Raw genomic sequence first — 22,703 nt, forward strand, 5'->3', positions numbered from 1 at the left:
TCTATGCACTAGCCTGATCATATCTGATCATATTCGGGTTTTTTTGTATTGTTCTGTTTTTGTTTTTTTCTTTTTCTTTTTGTTTTTTTTTCTTTCTTTCTTTTCTCTTTCTTTTTTCTTTCTTTCCCATTCTTTTCCCCTGGTTTCAGGTCTTTTCTGATTTGTATAGAGTATATTTGCTGGGGGCGTTGTTAACCTGTTAGCATTTTGTTCTCTCATTCACCTATTCTCCTCTGGACAAAATGACAAGACGAAAAAAATCATCTCAGCAAAAAGAACAAGAGATAGTACCGTCAGCGAGGGACCTACTCAATACGGACATTAGTACGATGTCGGACCTAGAGTTTAGAATCATGACTTTAAAGATACTAGCTGGGCTTGAAAAAAGTGTGGAAGTTATTAGAGAAACCCTTTCTGGAGAAATAAAAGAACTAAACTCTAACCAAGTCAAAATCAAAAAGGCTATTAATAAGGTGCAATAAAAAATGGGGGCACTAACTGCTAGGATAAATGAGGCAGAAGAGAGAATCAGCGATATAGAAGACCAAATGATGGAAAATAAAGAGGCTGAGAAAAAGAGAGAGAAACAACTACAGGATCACGAGGGCAGAATTCGAGAGATAAGCGATACGATAAGATGAAACAACATTAGAATAATTGGGATCCCAGAAGAAGAAGAAAGAGAGAGAGGGGCAGAAGGTATACTGGAGCAAATAATAGCAGAGAACTTCCCTAATGTGAGGAAGGAAACAGGCATCAAAATCCAGGAGGCACAGAGAACCCCTCTCATAATCAATAAAAATAGGTCAACACCCCGACATCTAATAGTAAAACTTACGAGTCTCAGAGACAAAGAGAAAATCCTGAAAGCAGCTCAGGAGAAAAGATATGTAACCTACAATGGTAGAAATATTAGATTGGCAACAGACCTATCCACAGAGACCTGGCAGGCCAGAAAGGACTGGCATGATATCTTCAGAGCACTAAACGAGAAAAATATGCAGCCAAGAATACTATATCCAGCTAGGCTATCATTGAAAATAGAAGGAGAGATAAAAAGCTTCCAGGACAAACAAACTAAAGGAATTTGCAAACACGAAACCAGCCCTACAAGAAATATTGAAAGGGGTCCTCTAAGCAAAGAGAGAGACTAAAAGCAACATAGACCAGAAAGGAACAGAGACAATATACAGTAACTGTCACCTTACAGGCAATACAATGGCACTAAATTCATACCTTTCAATAGTTACCCTGAATGTAAACGGGCATATCAGATTGGATTAAAAAACAAGACCCATCAATATGCTGTCTGCAAGAGACTCATTTTAGACCCAAAGACACCCCCAGATTGAAAGTGAGGGGGTGGAAAACCATTTACCATGCTAACGGACACCAAAAGAAAGCTGGGGTGGCAATCCTTATATCAGACAAATTAGATTTTAAAACAAAGAGTGTAATAAGAGATGAAGAAGGACACTACATCCTACTTAAAGGGTCTTTCCAACAAGAAGCTCTAACAATTGTAAGTATCTATGCCCCTAACATGGGAGCAGCCAATTATATAAGGCAATTAATAACAAAAGCAAAGAAACACATTGACAACAATACAATAATAGTGGGGGACTTTAACACTCCCCTGACTGAAATGGACAGATCATCTAAGCAAAAGATCAACAAGGAAATAAAGACTTTAAATGAAACACTGGACCAAATGGACTTCACAGACATATTCAGAACATTCCACCCCAAAGCAACGGAATACACATTCTTCTCTAGTGCCCATGGAACATTCTCCAGAATTGATCACATCCTAGGTCACAAATCAGGTCTCAACCGGTACCAAAAGATTGGGATTATTCCCTGCATATTTTCAGACCACAATGCTTTGAAACTAGAACTCAATCACAAGAGGAAAGTCGGAAAGAACTCAAATACATGGAGGCTAAAGAGCATCCTACTAAAGAATGAATGGGTCAACCAGGAAATTAAAGAAGAATTAAAAAAATTCATGGAAGCCAATGAAAATGAAAACACAACTGTTCAAAATCTTTGGGATACAGCAAAGGCAGTCCTGAGAGGAAAGTATATAGCAATACAAGCCTTTCTCAAGAAACAAGAAAGGTCTCAAATACACAACCTAACCCTACACCTAAAGGAGCTGGAGAGAGAACAGCAAATAAAGCCTAAACCCAGCAGGAGAAGAGAAATAATAAAGATCAGAGCAGAAATCAATGAACTAGAAACCAAAAGAACAGTAGAACAGATCAACGAAACTGGGAGCTGGTTCTTTGAAAGAATTCACAAGATTGATAAACCCCTGGCCAGACTTATCAAAAAGAAAAGAGAAATGACCCAAACCAACAAAATCATGATTGAAAGAGGAGAGATCACAACCAACACCAAAGAAATACAAACAATTATAAGAACATATTATGAGCACCTCTATGCCAGCAAATTAGATAACCTGGAAGAAATGGGTGCATTCCTAGAGATGTATCAACTACCAAAATTGAACCAGGAAGACATAGAAAACCTGAACAGACCTATAACCACTAAGGAAATTGAAGCAGTCATCAAAAATCTCCCAACAAATAAAAGCCCAGGGCCAGATGGCTTCCCAGGGGAATTCTATCAGACATTTAAAGAAGAATTAATACCTATTCTCCTGAAACTGTTCCAAAAAACAGAAATGGAAGGAAAACATCCAAACTCATTTTATGAGGCCACCATTACCTTGATCCCAAAACCAGACAAAGACCCCATCAAAAAGGAGAACTACAGACCAATATCCTTGATGAACATGGATGCAAAAATTCTCACCAAAATACTAGCCAATAGGGTCCAACAGTACATTAAAAGGATTATTCACCAAGACTAAGTGGGATTTATCCCTGGGCTGCAAGGCTGGTTCAACATCCGCAAATCAATCAACGTGATACAATACATTAACAAAAGAAAGAACAAGAATCATATGATCCTCTCAAGGATGCAGAAAAAGCATTTGACAAATTACAGCATCCTTTCTTGATCAAAACTCTTCAGAGTATAGGGATAGAGGGTACATACCTCAATATCATAAAAGCCATCTATGAAAAACCTACAAGCCAATATCATTCTCAATGGGGAAAAGCTGAGAGCTTTTCCCCTAAGGTCAGGAACGCGGCAGGGATGTCCACTATCATCACTGCTATTCAACATAGTATTAGAAGTCCTAGCCACAGCAATCAGACAACAAAAAGAAATCAAAGGCCTCCAAATTGGCAAAGAGGAAGTCAAACTCTCACTCTTTGCAGATGATATGATACTGTATGTGGAAAACCCAAAAGACTCCACCCCAAAACTGCTAGAACTCATACAGGAATTCAGTAAAGTGGCAGGATATAAAATCAATGCACAGACATCAGTGGCATTCCTATACACCAACAACAAGACAGAAGAGAGAGAAATTAAGGAGTCGATCCCATTTACAATTGCACCCAAAACCATAAGATACCTAGGAATAAATCTAACCAAAGGGGCAAAGGATCTGTACTCAGAAAACTATAAAATACTCATGAAAGAAATTGAAGAAGACACAAAGAAATGGAAAAACGTTCCATGCTCATTGATTGGAAGAACAAACATTGTGAAGATGTCAATGCTACCTAGAGCAATCTACACATTCGATGCAATCCCCATCAAAATACCATCCACTTTTTTCAAAGAAATGGAACAAATAATCCTAAAATTTGTATGGAACCAGAAGAGACCCCGAATAGCCAGAGGAATGTTGAAAAAGAAAAGCAAAGCTGGCGGCATCACAATTCCAGACTTCCAGCTCTATTACAAAGCTGTCATCATCAAGACAGTATGGTACTGGCATACAAAACAGACACATAGATCAATGGAACAGAATCAAGAGCCCAGAAATGGACCCTCAACTCTATGGTCAACTCATCTTTGACAAAGCAGGAAAGAATGTCCAATGGCAAAAAGACAGTCTCTTCAACAAATGGTGTTGGGAAAATTGGACAGCCACATGCAGAAGAATGAAACTGGACCATTTCCTTGTACCACACACAAAAATAGACTCTAAATGGTTGAAAGACCTAAACGTGAGACAGGAGTCCATCAAAATCCTAAAGGAGAACACAGGTAGCAACCTCTTCGACCTCAGCCGCAGCAACTTCTTCCTAGAAACATTGCCAAAAGCAAGGGAAGCAAGGGCAAAAATGAACTATTGGGATTTCATCAAGATAAAAAGCTTTTGCATAGCAAAAGAAACAGTCCATAAAACCAAAAGACAACCGACAGAATGGGAGAAAATATTTGCAAATGACTTATCAGATAAAGGGCTAGTATCCAAAATCTATAAAGAACTTATCAAACTCAACACCCAAAGAACAAATAATCCAATCACGGAATGGGCAGAAGACATGAACAGACATTTTTCCAAAGAAGACATCCAAATGGCCAACAGACACATGAAAAAGTGCTCAACATCGCTCGGCATCAGGGAAATCCAAATCAAAACCTCCATGAGATACCACCTCACACCAGTCAGAATGGCTAAAATTAACAAGTCAGGAAACGACAGATGCTGGCAGAGATGTGGAGAAAGGGGAACCCTCCTACACTGTTGGTGGGAATGCAAGCTAGTGCAGCCACTCTGGAAAACAGTATGGAGGTTCCTCAAACAGTTGAAAAGAGAGCTACCGTACGATCCAGCAATTGCACTACTGGGTATTTACCACAAAGATACAAATGTAGGGATCCGAAGGGGTACGTGCACCCCAATGTTTATAGCAGCAATGTCCACAATAGCCAAACTGTGGAAAGAGCCAAGATGTCCATTGACAGATGAATGGAGAAAGAAGATGTGGTATATATACACAATGGAATATTATGCAGGTATCAAAAGGAATGAGATCTTGCCATTTGCAACGACGTGGATGGAACTGGAGGGTGTTATGCTGAGTGAAATAAGTCAATCAGAGAAAGACATGTATCATATGACCTCACTGATATGAGGAATTCTTAATCTCAGGAAACAAATTGAGTGTTGATGAGTGGTGGGGGTTGGGAGGGATGGGGTGGCTGGGTGATAGACATTGGGGAGGGTATGTGCTATGGTGAGTGCTGTGAATTGTGCAAGACTGTTGAATCACAGATCTGTACCTCTGAAACAAATAATGCAAGATATGTTAAGAAAAAAGAAAAAGAAGAAGATAGCAGGAGGGGAAGAATGAAGGGGAGTAAGTCGGAGGGGGAGACGAACCATGAGAGACGATGGACTCTGAAAAACAAACTGAGGGTTTTAGAGGGGAGGGGGGTGGGAGGATGGGTTAGCCTGGTCATGGGTATTAAGGAGGGCACGTTCTGCGTGGAGCACTGGGTGTTATGCACAAACAATGAATCATGGAACACTACATCAAGAACTAATGATGTAATGTATGGTGATTAACATAACAATAAAAAATTAAAAAAAAAAGATGCTTTCACATCCATTAGCTCATGTAATCTTCTTAAAAACCCTGTGAGGTAGGGAGAATGGGATTATTATCCCCATTTTCTACGTTAGAAAACTAAGGATCAGCATCACAGAGTTCCTAAGTGCAGCTGGCTTTCATAGGACCCACGAATTCTGACTCCTACCTAGTCTAGTGTTCTATGCTATCTTCTGTCAGTGGGCAATAAAAGTAATGTTTCTGGAAGAAAAGGCAAGAGGAGCAAAAAGACAGTGATGATAATAGATCTGAACACGTGAAGTTGCAGTAACAAAATATATAAAAGTATCTGAACAAAAATTGATAAAGGCATTAGGATATTAATTCTTATGTAACATATAGAAAGATTTTAAAGGACTAAGAAGACATGTAGAAATCCTGAAGGCTGATTAAGAATGATTAACATTAACATTATTTCTCAAATCCTAGGCCTGAGGTACACTCTGTCAGGATGAAAACTAAATGTAATAGCAGTTTGACTCTTGTTATTTCAATTGTTAATATTTCTGATTGTATTTAGTTAAAAAATTTAGAAAATCTTTAGGTTAAACTTCAGGTTCAAAATATCTCATGAATAATTTCTTTTGGGAAAATCCCACCAAATTCTGATTTATGGACAGTCGGGGTTTGTTTTAGTTCTGGATTCAGTGAATGAAGAGTAGCTTCCAGTTTGGGTTGGCCCCCAGTCCTCCTTGGACTCTGTGGAATTAACTACTCTCCCCTCCCCATCTTTGTTAGCTCGGTCTGCGCCTCCTGGTAAGAAGGGTTTGGCCTGACAGCTGAGAGGACTGGCTGCACGGGCTCCTGAGGCAGGCGAGCACAGGACTCACTAGTCCATGAGACAGCGCAGCTTTCTTTTCCTAGTCACACTCTAATTTCCGGTTTGGTTAGGACTCATATTTAACAGAAATACAAGAAAGAAATCTTACCTAGTTCCAGGATGTCAGTAGCTTCTATTAAAGAAAAAAATGTTACAGCATAAGTCATTGTGACAAACATACCAAAATGATAGAAAGGTGACATTCTGGGGTAAAATGAAGACTTGAGAGTTTGTGTAATCCAACCCTCTCATTTTAAAAGATACTGAGTGTGTTACTAGTGTGTTATTAGTAGTTGTGGAATATACCACCTAATTCTGCCTCACTCCCAAGGCTAATGTCTTAAAAACTGGAAATGCAGGGAGGCCAAGCAATCAGGCCTAAAGCTGTGAAGCTAATTTGGAATTATCTGACTCAGAGTCTAAGTTTCCTGATTTCTGGTTCACACAAAGCAAACTGCTTTTGAAAGATACCTCTACAAACTATAATATTTGCTTGTGCTTTAGCCAGTGAGTTCTTTGTACCACAGACCTCTAAGAACAAACATTTCATGGTAAGAGATGTCAAATTAAATTTTTCCATGCTACATAGAGGTTTTTGTTTCCTTACCTTGATATTGGGATGCAGACTCTGAAAGGTGACCATATTTGTGTTTTCTAACATCATTCCAGTCTATTACTGCAGGAAGAGAGAAGACAGTCATGTGAAAAGGAAATGCAAAATTCAGTACTTCTCTAAGTTAACAGTATGTATTCGTGGTTTTTGATAAAAAATTCATTCATCTCAGAATCATTTCATTCTGAGATTGTATTCTAAGGAAATGCTCTAAAATACAGAAAAAAGGTTTTATTTAAAAAGCATTAGTTTTTTTTAATAATAAAAAAGGTGCGGGGGCACCTAATATTCAGAAGACTGAGATATCACAGTACATCGATCACATGACAAAGTATTTTGCAGCTGTTAAATTTTTACAAAGGCTACATAACGAAACAGGAAAATGTTTAAGGTATGATGTTATCTGGTAAAATATCAGATCAAAAATTATATTCAAGGAATAATCACAATTATGAAAACAAAGAACACCCCTGTTATGGACTGAATTGTGTCCACCACCACACCCCCCCCCCGACGTTGTAATGTGATTGTATTTGGAGATAGGCCCTATAAAGAAGTAATTACATTAAAATGAGATCCTTAGGGTGAGCCCTAATCTGATAAGACTGGTGTCCTTACAAGAAGAGGACATTTGGACACACACAGGACAAAGAATAGACCATGTGAAGACAGGGAGAAGACGGACATCTACAAGCCAAGGAGAGAGGCCTCAGAAAAAAAAATCCTGCCTATACCTTGATCTCTGACTTCCAGTCTCCAAAATCATGAGAAAATAAATTTCTGTTTAAATCACCAGGTCTGTAATCTTTGCAGCCCTAGCAAACTAATACAACCTTACAAAGCTATCACTAGGAAAAAAAAAAAGAAGCAGCAAACATAGCAAATATGAATATCTGGTTATCGTTAGGTGGTGGTCCTACTCCCCCCCTATTTTCTAATCTCATATATTTTCAAATTTTCTATAAAGAGGATAAGTTACGTATATAATGGAAATACATTTTCCCTGTTTGAAAATTTAGATTAATCTACTGACCCTACCACTTTCTCACCATCAATTATCCACCATGTTTTTACTTCCCTTCTTACCCAACACAGATTCCATCATCTCTCATTAAAAACACTCCTGGGCAAACACTCTTAACTCCCTTCCACTTCTTCTTTGTCAAATTTGCCTAGCAAAGCCTCAGTCTTAGCTCTCATTAAATCCACTTATCCACCTATGCACCATGCCTACCCCAAATGCTCCCAAGTGCTAAAGAAAAACAGTGCAAACTTACTGGTCTCACTTTAAACTCACGGCCATAATTCTCAAATGCCACTTAACACCATCTAGAAATCATACCACATTTCCCTGCTGTGTTTGCTTTTCCACCTTCAAAAAAAAAAATTTATGTATTTTTCTCTCTCCTCATACTCCAAATATTCCCTCCCTCACCTTCACTCTTAGGGATGATGTTAATTCAGTGTTCACCGAGAAAACAGAAATAAGGGATAGGAACCTTCTATATGCCACTCATTCCAGGAAGGTACAGACCCGATCATGTTTCGTGGTTTGTCCCCCGTGCACAGTATAGTAGCAGGTGCTCAGTCAGTGTTTGGTGAATGACTCCATCCACTCACTCTTCATTCTGTCTGACTGCTCTCCTACTGCTGCACATGAAGTGTCTGTTTTTATCAAAAGGTAACCCTCCAGTTTTGCTCCAGATCTCATCTCCTCTCATCCTCTTAAGGACTTTGCAAGTATTTCTTTTCTAACAGACCATTTGCATCTGCATCCTTACTGCTCCATCATCTATCAAAACAGACAACCTGGAGGGTATTATGCTAAGTGAAATGGGTTAAGCAGAGAAAGACAAGTGTCATATGGTTTCACTCATATGTGGAACATAAGGAATAGTGTAGAGGACCACAGGGGAAGGGAGGGAAGGGTGAATGGGAAGGATTCAGAGAAGGAGACAACCATGAGAGACTCAACTCGGGAAACAAACTGAGGGTTACAGAAGAGAGGGGGTGGGGGGGATGGGGTAACCAGGTGATGGACATTAAGGAGGGCACGTGATGTGATGAGCACTGGGTGTTATACGCAACTAACGAATTGCTGAACACTACATCAAAAACTAATAATGTACTATATGTTGGCTAGTTGAACATAATAAAAAAATAAAACAAAAAAACCCAGATAAACACACAAACACCTCCCCTCTCTTAATCCCACATATCCCTGCTATATCCTTCTATTTCTAAGGGAAATTTATTTTAAGAGTTGTCTATAGTCATTGTCTCCTCACTTCTTCACATTACCTCTTCATTCAAACAGGCTTTTTCTATTTACTACTCCACTGAGATCACTCCCCAATTCATATTTCTAGTACTGGCCTCCTCTTGGAATTCCATGCTTATATATATGACCACCTATAGGCCATCTCTACAAGACTATCAAATCAAACGTTTCAAATTTAACATGGCTAAAACAGAATGCCACCTCTTGCCAATCTGTTCCTCTTTTCTTTTTTAGGTTTTTATTTAAATTCTAGTTAGTTAACATACAGTGTAATATTAATTTCAGGTGTGCAGTATAGTGATTCAGCACTTCCATACATCACCCATTGCTCGCTCATCACAAGTGCCCTCCCTAATCCCCATCATCTATTTCACCCATCCCCCACCCACCTCCCCTCTGGTAACCATCACCTTGTTCTCTATAGTTAAGAGTCTGTTTCTTGGTTTGTCTCTCTCTTTTTTTCCCTTTGCTTATTTGTTTTGTTTCTTAAATTCTACATATAAATGAAATCATATGTGATGGAAGATGCCATTTACTGGTTTGGGGAAGACAATCTGTTCCACTTTTGGTCTTCTCCAAACCAGTAAATAGCATCTCCATCACCAAGTTGCTCAAGCCAAAAATCCCTGAAGTTATCCTTGATGCCTCTATTTCCTTCACACTCACAATCACTCAGTGAGCTCTGTTGGACCATGTCCCCAACCCATCCACCACTCTCATCCCATGGCTCACACCCTGGTTCTAGTCACTGTCCCTCTTACCTGGACCATTATGACAGCCCGCTAACTGGAATCCCTGCTTCCAATCTTGGCCCACTCCAACCTATTCACCACAGGGCTTAGAGTGAGCATTTTATTTATTTATTTTTAAAGATTTATTTGTTTATTTTAGAGAGAGAGCAAGAGAGAGAGAGAGAGGGGAGGGTAAGAAGGAGTGGGACAGAATCTCAAGCAGCTCCCCGCTGAGCACGGAGTCTGACTGACAGGGGGAGGGAAGGCTCAATCTCAGGACCCTGAGATCATGACAAGCCAAAATCACGAGTCAGATGCTTAACTGAGCCACCCAGGCACCCCCAGAGTGAGCATTTTAAAACACAAAACAGATAATGTCATTCATCTGCCTAACGATGGCTTCCCAATAGCTTCCCATTGAGTTAAGGGTGCTTTGTCCAGCTATGCAGGATTTGGCTGATCTCGCCCCATATGACTTTTCCCTTTTCCACTACAGTCCAGTCACACTGGCCACTGTCCCATCCTAAGGGTTTGCCTTCTCTTGGTTGGATGTCCCCTGTCTTTCTAGTACCTGCCATGTTTGTTCTCCTCTAAATCATCAATAAAGATTACAAACTTGATCAAGCTAAAAAATTGCTGACAGAGACAAAAAATATTAGAGTATAACTGAATTTATATTTAAAAGTTTTCACAATTTTTTCTCTGCCTACACTGTTGGCGGGAATGCAAGTTGGTGCAACTACTCTGGAAAACAGTATGGAGGTTCCTCAAAAAGTTGAAAATAGAGCTACCATACGATCCAGCAATTACACTACTGGGTATTTACCACAAAGATACAAATGTAGGGATCCGAAGGGGTACGTGCACCCCAATATTTATAGCAGCAATGTCCACAATAGCCAAACTGTGGAAAGGGCCAAGATGTCCATCAACAGACGAATGGATAAAGAAGATGTGGTATATATATACACAATGGAATATTATGCAGCCATCAAAAGGAATGAGAGCTTGCCATTTGCAATGACGTGGATGGAACTGGAGGGTGTTACGCTGAGTGAAATAAGTCAATCAGAGAAAGACATGTATCATATGACCTCACTGATATGAGGAATTCTTAATCTCAGGAAACAAACTGAGGGTTGCTGGAGTGGGCGAAGTGGGAGGGATGGGGTGGCTGGGTGATAGACAGTGGGGAGGTTATGTGCTATGGTGAGTGCTGTGAATTATGCAAGACTGCTGAATCACAGATCTGTACTTCTGAAACAAACAATGTTAAGAAAAAAAAAAGAAGAAGATAGCAGGAGGGGAAGAATGAAGGGGGGTAAATAGGAGGGGGAGATGAACCATGAGAGACAATGGACTCTGAAAAACAAACTGAGGGTTCTAGAAGGGACAGGTTTGGGGGGATGGGTTAGCCTGGTGATGGGTATTAAAGAGGGCACGTTTCTGCATAGAGCACTGGGTTTCATTCATAAACAGTGAATCATGGAACACTACATCAAAAACTAATGATGTAATGTATGGTGATTAACATAACAATAAAAAAATTTAAAGAAAAAAATAAAAGTTTTCACAATTTTTTAAAAGTTATTTTTATAATTAGGGGCGCCTGGGTGGCTCAGTCGTTAAGCATCTGCCTTCGGCTCAGGTCATGATCCCAAGCCCGCATTGGGCTCCCTGCTCCGAGGGAAGCCTGCTTCTCCCTCTCCCACTCCATCTGCTTGTGTTCCCTCTCTCACTGTGTCTCTGTCTAATAAATAAATAAAAATATTTTTATAATTAGAATGTATTCTTAAAAATTAAATATACAATATATATTCCACTTATGTACAAGTTTTCACTCTTCTATTGCTTATGTAAAGATGAACTACCAGTATACACAAAACAGATTCAGGAAGCCACAATAAATAGAAAGCAGGTTATAAGATCACAAATAAAACTAATAAAACAATTCAAAAGCAACCAATACAATTTAGGAAAAAAAATTCTAGTAAAGAGAAAAAACAAAAGCCAGACTCAATGATGAAGCAAAATGAACAAAATAATTAACAAACTTAACTGGGCAGAAAGGCATCAAATAAGGCCCCACAAGACAATGAAAAATGAACTTCTGAGAAGAAATATTTGAAACTCCTGGCACAAACAAGTGGAACCTGGGAAGCAGTCCCCAAAGAAGAAAAGGAGACAACTACATGCATTACAAACTGCTTAATTCTTAAGCATCACCATAAATTACTCAGTAGATTAGGGAATCAATCATTCTTGAATCAATTCTTAAATGAACAGAATGCAGCCTCTGATAGAATTCCACACACACACAAAAAAAGGAGCAGTTATTTTTCAAGCATTCTAAGATTAATGGCCATGTTTCAAAATACATTATGATGTGTAGCTACTATTTTTAAATAACCAGTTTTATTTTATTCTCTCTCCTCAGGCAGTATATTTCTTCTCCGGTCGTTCCTCTCCCAGTTAAAAGCGACAAATCAGAAACCTGGAGTCCTCCTTAATTGTCCTCTCTTGTCCTCCAGAGCCAACCAGTTATCAAAATCTGTCAGTTCTCCCTCTGAAAGGACCGTCTCCTCTGCTCCCATTGCGAGTTTAAGATTTCATTCTCTCTCACCTGCCTGACAGAAACAATTACTTCAGTACCGTGTGGGACCTCATCCCTCTCCAATCCATACTTGAGCACTCATTTTCTAAAATACAGATTAAACTTGTCATTATTCCTTTAAAAGTCTTCAAAGATCAAAACCTAACTGTATCCCTAATAAACATGCCACACTGTTTTCTGCATCTGGACTTTCCCCCCACTTCTCTACTTGGGAGATTCCTATTTATTCACCATGGTCCAGGATAAATATTACTTCATAATAGCTTTCTGGCAACATCCCTAAGCGGAGCATGATCTCTACCTCCCACTTCTATACTTGCTCCACAGTGTCAGAGCTCAATGCTACTAATCTAGTCAGTATTCGTGGGGCTTGGCACACAGCAAGCACTCAAAAAAAGAAAAAGGAAAAAAAAAAACAGGAAAAAAAAAGTTTGTCTTTTTACCAAACTCAGAAACAGTTATGCAATGTGAGAAAATCACACATATTAAGAAGTCAATGTTTAAATGCAAACTTTCATCAAAACAATTTTGACATGTAAATGGATACTTAGATACAGAATCCACTATAATTAGATATCAATTATTCATGTTAAGTAAGGAATAATTAAAAACAGTTCATCTAAAACTGCAGACAGAGAAGTCATTTATATATTGATTTTGGAATTTTGTTCCACACAGATTTACTATTTCAATACTTAGGTTAATATTAAAAATGTGCTTACTATCATTTAATGAGTACAGAGTTTCAGTTTCAGTTTTGCAAGATGAAAAAAGTTCTGCAGATGGATGGTGGAAATGGTTGCACAACTATGTGAATGTACTCAATGCTACTGAACTGTACACTTAAAAATGGTTAAAATGGTAAATTTCAAGTTTATGTCTTTTATCACAATTTTTTAAAAGACTTTATTTATTTGAGAGAGAAAGAGAGCAAGAGAGGGAGCATGAGTGGGAGGGGCAGAGGGAGAGGGAGAAGTAGACCCCCAGCTGAACAGGAGCCCCGAAGTGAAGCAGGGCTCGATCCCGGGACCCCGGGGTCATGACCTGAGCCAAAGGCAGACACTTAACCTACTGAGCCACCCAGGTGCCCCTTTTACCACAATTTAAAAAATTCAATTAATAAAAAAATGGACTTGCATTTCTGGGATGTCAGGAGGCTCAGAGGTTGCCGTACCGATTCCATTTCAGATTCAACTAACACCTATCATTACCATATACCAGGCCCAGCCCCAGGCATTTTCATATAGATCATCTCAGGTATTACCAATATCTATTTGCAGGTGAAGAATAAGAATCTGGGGCCCAGAAAGTTTAACAGTGCCATGGAGGGGAAGGCTTGGTCAGGCAACAGTAATGAAAGATATGCAATATAGTTCACAAATAAAAAACTGAATTGAATTAATGCCTGAATCCTGTTTCTACAGACTTATTAATTCAACAAACATTTATTATCTGCTATTTGTCAGGCACTGAAGATAGATCACTAAACAGATAAAAACTCCTGCTTCTCATGACACTGACATTCTAAACCAAAGGTTCCACAAAATGTGATCTTTTGACCGGAGGCACTTGAAATAGCGCTCACTGCAGGGAAGCAGATGTCAGAATGAGACTTCATGGCAGGGAGAGCTATCCTGCAGAGGACGGGTTAGTCATCCCCTAAAGAGTACAACCAGAAAGGCTGGATGACCACTTATCGCCAAAGATGCTGAAGCTTTTCAAAGCTGAGAAGGAATTTATGCGTTGGAAAGGGATCAATTACATAAACTTCTAAGATCCTCTTCAACCTTGGAGTTTTATTTCCCAAGCAACAAACAATATTATGAGACAGCAATGCATCCATATCTTGTACACGTGTTTGTGTGTGTTTGAGCACATGCACACATCCCAACTATGAACTATTTAGCAGTTTAAATTATGTCTTATTCTCCTTTATATCTCATGTGTCTAAGTCCATGAAATGAATGAATGAATGCAACGTCACAGGCTTAAAAGACAGTGGACTGCTTCCTATTAAATCTTGTTCAATTTGACATTTAAATTCTATTTCTAATTTTCTATTTTCTTTTTTTAAGATTTTTATTTATTAGAGAGAGAGAGAGAGAGAGCACAAGCAGGGGAGAGGGAGAAGCAGGCTCCCCAGGGAGCCCGACAATGCAGGGCTTGATCCCAGGACCCCGGGATCATGACCTGAGCCAAAGGCAGATGCTTAACTGACTGAGCCACCCAGGTGCCCCTCCAATTTGCTATTTTCAAAATAACCCTCTAAAGCCTTTCCTATTTCCAGATTGAAATTATATTCATTCACTCTTTAAACAAAAATTCTTTAACTACACATAGGTTCCAGCCCTGTGCCAGGTAATGGGGGATTCAAAAAATAACAAGGTACTCTCCCTTCAGTATAGAAGAGGGAGAAAGATACCTAGGTAAGTGTGATAAAGTATTATAGGTACTACATTAAAAGTACACATGGGATCAGAAGGTAGAGGAGAGGGGAGGAGCCAGTTCTATCTGGGGAGAGTGTAGGAGGAGAAATTAAGACCATGGAAAAGGAACTGAGTCTTGGGGATGGAGTAATAAGAAAAGTATATCACAGAGAGGGAATAATGTAAAGAAAGAAATGGTGCTATGAAGCATTATGTTAGACTTGCTCTGTCCAGTATGGTAGCCACTAACCATATGCAGCACCTGAAATGTGGCTAATATGACTAAGGAAGTAAATATTTAATTTTGTTTTAATTTTTTATTAATTTAAATTCATAACTGACATTCAATACGGTTATGGGGAAAACCTTTTATTAGTTTCATAGGTAGAATTTAGTGATTCATCAGTTAACACCCAGTGCTCATTACATTGCATGCCCTTCTTAATGCCCATCACCCAGTTACCTCATCCCCCTATCTTGTTTGGAATAAAACTGGGTATGAGAATCTACTTTTTCAATTGAAAATTGTTGAAATCTAAATGCAGATCAAGTATTTCTGACAAAACTTGGTGTCCAAATTGAGATGTGCTATAACTGTAAAACATATACCAGATTCTGAAGACTGAGGAGGGAAAAAAGGAATGTAGAATAGCTCATTATGTATTTTTATATTGGTTATGTGTCAAAATAGTATTTTAGATACACTAAGTTAAATAAAATAATTATTAAAATTAATTCCTCTGTTTCTTCTTTACCTTTTTTAATGTGGCTCCTAGAAACTTTAAAATCTCATATGCGACTTGCATTCTGTTTCTGTTGGACAGTGCCATGCTGGGCAACTGTAGTTCAGTGTGCAGGAGGCATGTTAGGGGGTATTCTCAGAGAAGTAAAATGTGGCCAACGTCAGTGGCTGTATTTTTCACTATAATAGAGGAAGTAGATCTACAATGAGCAAAAAGAAGCCAATGGGCCGAGAAGTAGAGGTGAGGGACAGAGGAGAGAATATACTAATGGCCTATGGGACCTTGGCTCTGAAGGCTCATTACACTCTTGCTTTTCACATGGCTTAGTTGTTCAACCTCCCTAGTGATTAAAGGAATCCTAACTATTTAGATGTAGAGATAGAAGAAAAGGCTTTAAGAGAAACTCTCATGATTTTAGTGTCAAGTGAAGAGCAAGCTTAACTTAATCTCAGATAAGACAAATCATCCCACCTCAGAAAATCCCAAGCAAAGGATAAAAAAAAGAGATAAGACATAATAAACCACAAAACCTATGCTTAAAATAGAGATTTTATATTTAAAGATTCTTGATAAGGTTCTTAGTTTCTACAAAGCTAAAATTTTCTTTAGAATCTAAACTCTGAAACTTAAGAGATGTTTTATTAAGTTCAACTCACAATATTAAAACTAACACTATAAAAATGGCAAGAATACATACCTTCCTGAAATGGCTATAAGTTTTAGTGACATTTAAATAATACTTAAACGCTAGACGAAATGTCTAACAGGGTGCCTAATGTAGAGAACAAATTCCTTAAATAATTCATTAAATTCATTAAAATAATAATAATTTTTCTTTCTTAATAATCTCAAGTGTGGCTGAACTGTTACAGAAATATCTTTAGGAATTTAAAAAGTAAAACTTCCAATTCCTTCCATGGCCTGAAAAACTGATGACAAAAATGACAAAAAAGACATCATGGCTAAAAGAAATGGATAATGAATGATATAATTAGTAATGAGGAATTCCTTAGAGTCAGTCCTTGCTAAATCTCTTAATCCCTCTTACCTCCAGAAAAGGGTAAAAACATACTTACCACTAGGCTGCATAGTCAATGGACTTAAAACTGGTCAAGGAATTAAGACGTTTGGGATTTATCCCTGGGTCCACCAATACCTTACTCTGACCTCTGACAAGTCAGTTTCTCTGTATGTTAATTTCTCCATCTGTAAAATGGGGGTGGGAGGAAGGAGGACACTCATTACCCCTTAAAGTACTGAGACTTAAGTATTTACAATCTGGCTACATTATTTTAAAAGTAGGACATTTAGATAAATCTTTTTTGCTTATTAGAATATCCCAGGGTTGGGTAGTACCTTATAACAAGTACCACAGGTTTAATTTAACTAAGCCCCAGTATTCACAGAAATCAAGAATACAGGTATTTGCTACATTTGGTCCCAGGCAAATACTGCATATATATATAATTTCCAACTAACCAGGTTAAACCAAAAACTCAAAAGATACTAAAAATCCATTAACACGGTGTTAAGGACTGAATGTGCTCCCCCACAATTCCTATGTTAAAATCCTAACTCCCAATGAGACTGTATTTGGAGATAGGACATTCAAGGAGGTAACTAAGGTTAAATGAGGTCATAAGGGTGGGGCCCTAATTTGTCCTCATAAGATGGGAAAGAGACATCAGAGATCTCTCCCCCTCCCTCTCTCTCCACAAACACATACAGAGAAAAAGGCCAGGTGAGGACATGGCCAAAGAAGTGCTTGTCTATAAGCTGAGAAGAGGCCTGACCAGAAACAAACCCTGCTAGCATCTTGACCTTGGACTTCCAGACTAGAAACATGAGAAAATTCATTTCTGTTGGTTAAGCCACCCAGCCAGTCATGTTTTTTTATGAAAGTCTGAGCAGACTGGGGTGCCTGGGTGGCTCAGTCATTAAGCGTCTGCCTTCGGCTCAGGTCATGATCCCGGGGTCCTGGGATCGAGCCCCACATCGGGCTCCTGCTCAGCGGGGAGCCTGCTTCTCCCTCTCCCACTCCCCCTGTTTGTGTTCCCTCTATTACTGTCTCTCTCTGTCAAATAAATAAAAAAAAAAAAAATCTTTAAAAAAAAAGAAAGTCTGATCAGACTAACACACATGTTCATAGGACAAATGAGGCTGTAATTCTTTTAGAGCACCTGCCTCATGCAACACTCTCCAGTTTCCAAGTTGCCCTAAAGAATCTTCACTCTTTCTTTTACCATAGTCTGACTGGTAGTAAAATAAAGCAAAACAAAATAAAAACAAAACAAATACCATATTGGAAGTTAAAATTCTATATTCTATCCTGTTTTGAGTGTCAACTGTATTTTCCCTTAAAGAGTTTAGGCAACTAACTTAACTGCACCGAGCCTCAGTTTTCTTATCAGTAAAATAGGGATGATAATCCCAATGCTACTTGCATTACTAGGTTGTTGGGAAGAACAAATGAAAAAAATGCCTTTAAAAGCACGTAATATAGTTAATAGGGATTATTAAGGAAAAATTTGCTTTTTGCTACCTTTCTCAGAGGGAAAAGTAAGATCCTGAAATCATACAATGTATTTATAAAGAGGACAGAGGACATTAGAGCCTCCTATTACTAGTTGGCCCCTAAGGATTCAAATGCTCAGTTTTTGAGTAACGACTCTAAGAAATATCTGCTAGAATTACTTCTACTTTGCCTCTTCTCCCTCTGGCTTCCTCTTACTGCAGACTGGAACCTTTAGAAAATTCTCATAATGCAATCTTCTTGGGGGAAGTAGAAGTACCTATATTTATTTCAAAAGACTGTAATGACACTAAGAAGCTGGAATAAGAAGAGTAACCTGAAACCTCAAAATGCATGTCTGGAGCCCTGAAACATTAAGAGAAAAATCTGTGGAACATCCTAGAAAATACAGCCTCTTTGATTTCTGAGAAAAGAGCACAAGAGCACAGACCAGTGCTGTCCTGTAGAACTTTCTTTGATGTCAGAGATGTTCTGTATTATCTAATGGGCAGTCATTAGCCACATGTGGCTCTTTAGCACTTCAAATGTGTGACTAAGAGTTCCATTTTTGTTTGTATTCAATTTTTATTAAATTTAAATACACACATGTGGCCGGCAGTGACTGTATTGGATAGTGCAAGATCTAGAGGATGTAAAGATTCTGGTATTTCTGGAAACCCTTGAGAGAAAAATCACATGTAGCAGAAAAATTTACAAGGCTATAGAAGCATCCTTTCAACACGTGGCAAAACAATCATAATAGGCCATCATCCCCTGAAGCAAGGAAAAGTAGAAGAAATTCTTCATATATTAAGAAAACAATTTAGTTATAAATTATCATTTATATCTTAATAATTATTAACATTATATAGCTATTATTGTTTACTATGTACCAGATATTGTGCTAATTATTTCAATAAAACCATCTTGTTAAATCTTCACCAGTGTGATACCACTTAGTATGCTATCATTATCCCTTTTTACCTAATGAGGAAATAATACCCAGAGAGGTTGAATAACTTTCTAAAAGGTTATAGTCACTAGAATAGCCAGTATCTGAACCCAAACTATGCTCTTAACTACACTGCTTCTCTCCAAAAAAAAAAAACAACAAAAAACAAAAACACTAAGAAAGAAACCTCATAAATGCTTCTAACATAAAGTAGCCCAACTTAGATATTCTACCCACTTTACTACAGTAAAACCTGAAGCACTGATGCTTATTAGCTTGATCTGGACACTGAATTAATATTAAGCATAGTCTGGGATTTAATGAGGCAAAACTAGATTAAATGGAGGATGTCCAAAGGTACCACGTTTTAAATATTCATAGAGCTTGGAAAACACAAAAGAAGCGAGCAGGCTTCCATGCACATGTCAGTGAGAGAGGGAGAGAGGGTAGAGCGGAAGGGAAGAAGTGAGAGAGGAGAAGGGATGTTTTTCTCAGAAAACAGAAAAAAGACACATCAAATGTACTTCCGAACACCCATTAAGACAGAACTCTTTAAATGTTAGAGAACAGTTGTGATTTTAATAAACCATAATCCTATGCCGATAAGCATAGAGCTCAAAAAGGAAAAGCTGGGAGCAGAACACCTACCCCACTGCGGCCATGGAGGACAAGCTACAGAGGAGGCAGGAGACAGACAAGCGACTAGTCTGGGATGTACCACTGATAAGCCACTGTCTCTTATTAGCAACTATTCCTAGTGCCTTTTAGCTGATTCTCTGCCTCCAGCTCTCCTTCATTTACTTTTTCAGAGAGAAGTGTGATGAGATGGTAATATTCCTCTGGGATGATCTGCCAGAAGATGGGGAAGGGGAAGCAAGCTAGGCAATCCCTTTCTCATGGAGAGCAATAAATCCTGTCTTGTGCATGCAGCAGATGTGAACAAAGATGGAACAGATCTCTCCTTGGCAATCATCCCTGCCCCCACTCCCTCTGTAGCAATTATACATCTCTGCATGTGCACACAGAGAGAAGAACCCCAGAGAACATCAGTATTTCCTTTAACAAGCAAAGCAGTTAGCAATGAATGGCTAATGAAAATGCAGAGAGGCCATAACTCCCTTTGTCTTGCAGGCAGTCCTAGCAGACTTCAACTATGTATAATGCGTACCCTTCCCAGAGGCTTACAGAAGTGTGATCCAGAGCATAAGAGAGGCTAATGCTTTCTACAAATTTTCTGGCTCATGTTTCCTGAACAGGGAAGAAGTTTCGTGGACCAGTGGTACCACATCATACTTCTTGGCAGACACAGATGGATCTGATGTCATGAACTAAGTAATGCACAACCACCACCACCATCATTCCCGTCAGTATCCAGAAAAAAGGAGATAACAGTATTGGATGATCTATTCTTCCAGTCAGAACACTTTGGAGGTGGAGTTTTATGTTCAAATCTAGACCCTATACTCTGAATGAGATCTAGGCACACAATCCTATTCAAAAGAAAGCAACAAAGAGAGTAAAGGTGTAAGAAACTGTGGAGGTTTAACCAGGAGAAGGCTCAGGGGAAACAGGAGAGCTGTTTGCAAATACCTGGTGTGTTCTGTAGAGGAGAGATGAGATTTGCTCTACTTTGTTCAATAGTACCCCAAGGGACAGAACTAGAACTAGTGGGTGGAAGCTATAGGTAGACAGGCTTCAGCTCATTACTAGGAAGAACTTTTTGGCAGTCAGAGGTATCTGGGGAGGAAAGGTATGAATGTGCCATCATGGAGAGTATGGAAGCAGAAGTACGATAACTTCTTGATGGAAGTATTAAATCATGAAAAGGAAGAGGGAGGCTGCACTAGGTAACCTTCAAAGGCCTTTCCAAATCTGAGATCCTATAATTTTATGGGGTATGGACCTCCTGATTTCATCATTTCAACACTGTACAACTTTAGGTTTGCAGCATGGACATTATATATTTCTACAGTACCAACTTCTCCTCTGAAGGCTCACAGAAGTGTGATGTGGGGGCAGAAGAAATAATAGCATCATCATCTTCTTCTTCTTTCCCTTTTGCTTCTGCATCTACTGTGTACTGACACCATGGCAGGCACTTTACAGACCTTCTCTCTGATCTTTGAGAGTCAAGTTCCAGTTAGGCTACTGTGAGAATGAGCCAGGAACACACCATCTTTGGGTTTTACTTTCCTCATTTGTAAAATAAAGGGGCTGAACTTCATTCATGATCTGTAAGATCCCTTTTAAGTTCTATCATATTGTGAGTCTATAGACAGTGGCATCAAGGCACCAGCCCAATTACTTCCTCTGTATCTGTTACAACTTAAAACCAGGCGGATAACCTGAAATATCTTCTTTCTTTGAAATAATGAACAATGTGTGCTTTTATTTTACACAAAATTTAGTGTAAATGGAATTTTTAATAAAAATTGAAGTCTATTTTGAGCACACCAAGATGGTTAGTTTAACTTTTAAAGAAACCTTTATTAAAATAAGCTAAATGTTTTACTGCAAAGTAACTTGTTCTATAAATCTGGATTTTATACATTGGATTTTCTCTTATATTATTTTGTTGTCCACTCAAGTTATCCATGCCAGTCACATTGGTGTCTTTTCCTTTGTGCTTGGTAATCGGTCAGATGGTATAACACAGAACTACAGGTTTGGAAGGAACAGTAAAAGCCATTTAGTTCAATGTCTCCTCCTTCCCTGCCTCCAATTCCACCAACCCCAGCCAGTGTCTGAATCTTCTTTCTAGCACCCCTACCGAGTCTCTTCTTATACCTCCACTGATGAAGATCCTGCATCATCCCAGGAAGTTCCTTCCATTCGTGGCTGTGGATCTTGGCCTTAGGAAAATGACTCTCAGTATTTTTTCTATCTCAATAACCACAAGGGAATCCCAGCATACTTCCATTAGTAACAGTAGTTTCATCTACAATTGAACTTTTAAAAGAGGTCTCTCAAGGCAGCAAGATACTAATGGGAGGGAAACTTTCCCTTTTCATTCGGTATACTTCTGTTGCTGAATTTTTCACAGTGCACATACATAATTTTAACACATACATACATTAAAAAGAAAGTGGTCCAAGGGGGTAAATGTTTCCCAGCAGTGGGAGGGAGTTAGACAGGAACAAGGCCCCTTAGGGAAACAAAACAGAAAGGGAGAGAATGGCATGTGTTTGATGTGACACCTCCACTAACTCTAATATATGGTGGCGGGGGGTGTTGAACGTCATCTACCCCCTTGAAAATCACTGCTCATCTCTATCTCAATAGAGTATGTCCACTCTTTAGGCATTTTGGGGCAGCTTTCATGTGGGTAGGGAAAGTGAACTGCTTTCTGGGCTTATCAAAGTGAAACTCAATGACTAACTATATAACACGTCTCACTGTATAATGTATCTGCTTCCTGTTCCCTCGCATTCACCTAATCCATAGTATACTATTCTGATTGGACACTCTGCCTTCCAACATTACACCTCTATGGTCTGTTTCTTTTCTCTTTACCATAATGGGTTA

The 22,703-nt window shown here is 38.8% G+C and overlaps 1 protein-coding gene across 1 annotated transcript in view; it reads right to left on the minus strand.

Annotated features, from left to right (window-relative positions):
* SCMH1 (Scm polycomb group protein homolog 1) overlaps nucleotides 1–22,703 on the minus strand; it is a 183,645-nt gene that overhangs the window by 119,718 nt on the left and 41,224 nt on the right. Inside the window, 2 exon segments of the mRNA XM_035727089.1 lie at nucleotides 6,416–6,439; nucleotides 6,914–6,982. Of these exon segments, the coding sequence (XP_035582982.1) occupies nucleotides 6,416–6,439; nucleotides 6,914–6,982 (93 nt within the window).

Source organism: Zalophus californianus, chromosome 4, assembly GCF_009762305.2.
Source record: "Zalophus californianus isolate mZalCal1 chromosome 4, mZalCal1.pri.v2, whole genome shotgun sequence".
Lineage (NCBI taxonomy): Eukaryota > Metazoa > Chordata > Mammalia > Carnivora > Otariidae > Zalophus > Zalophus californianus.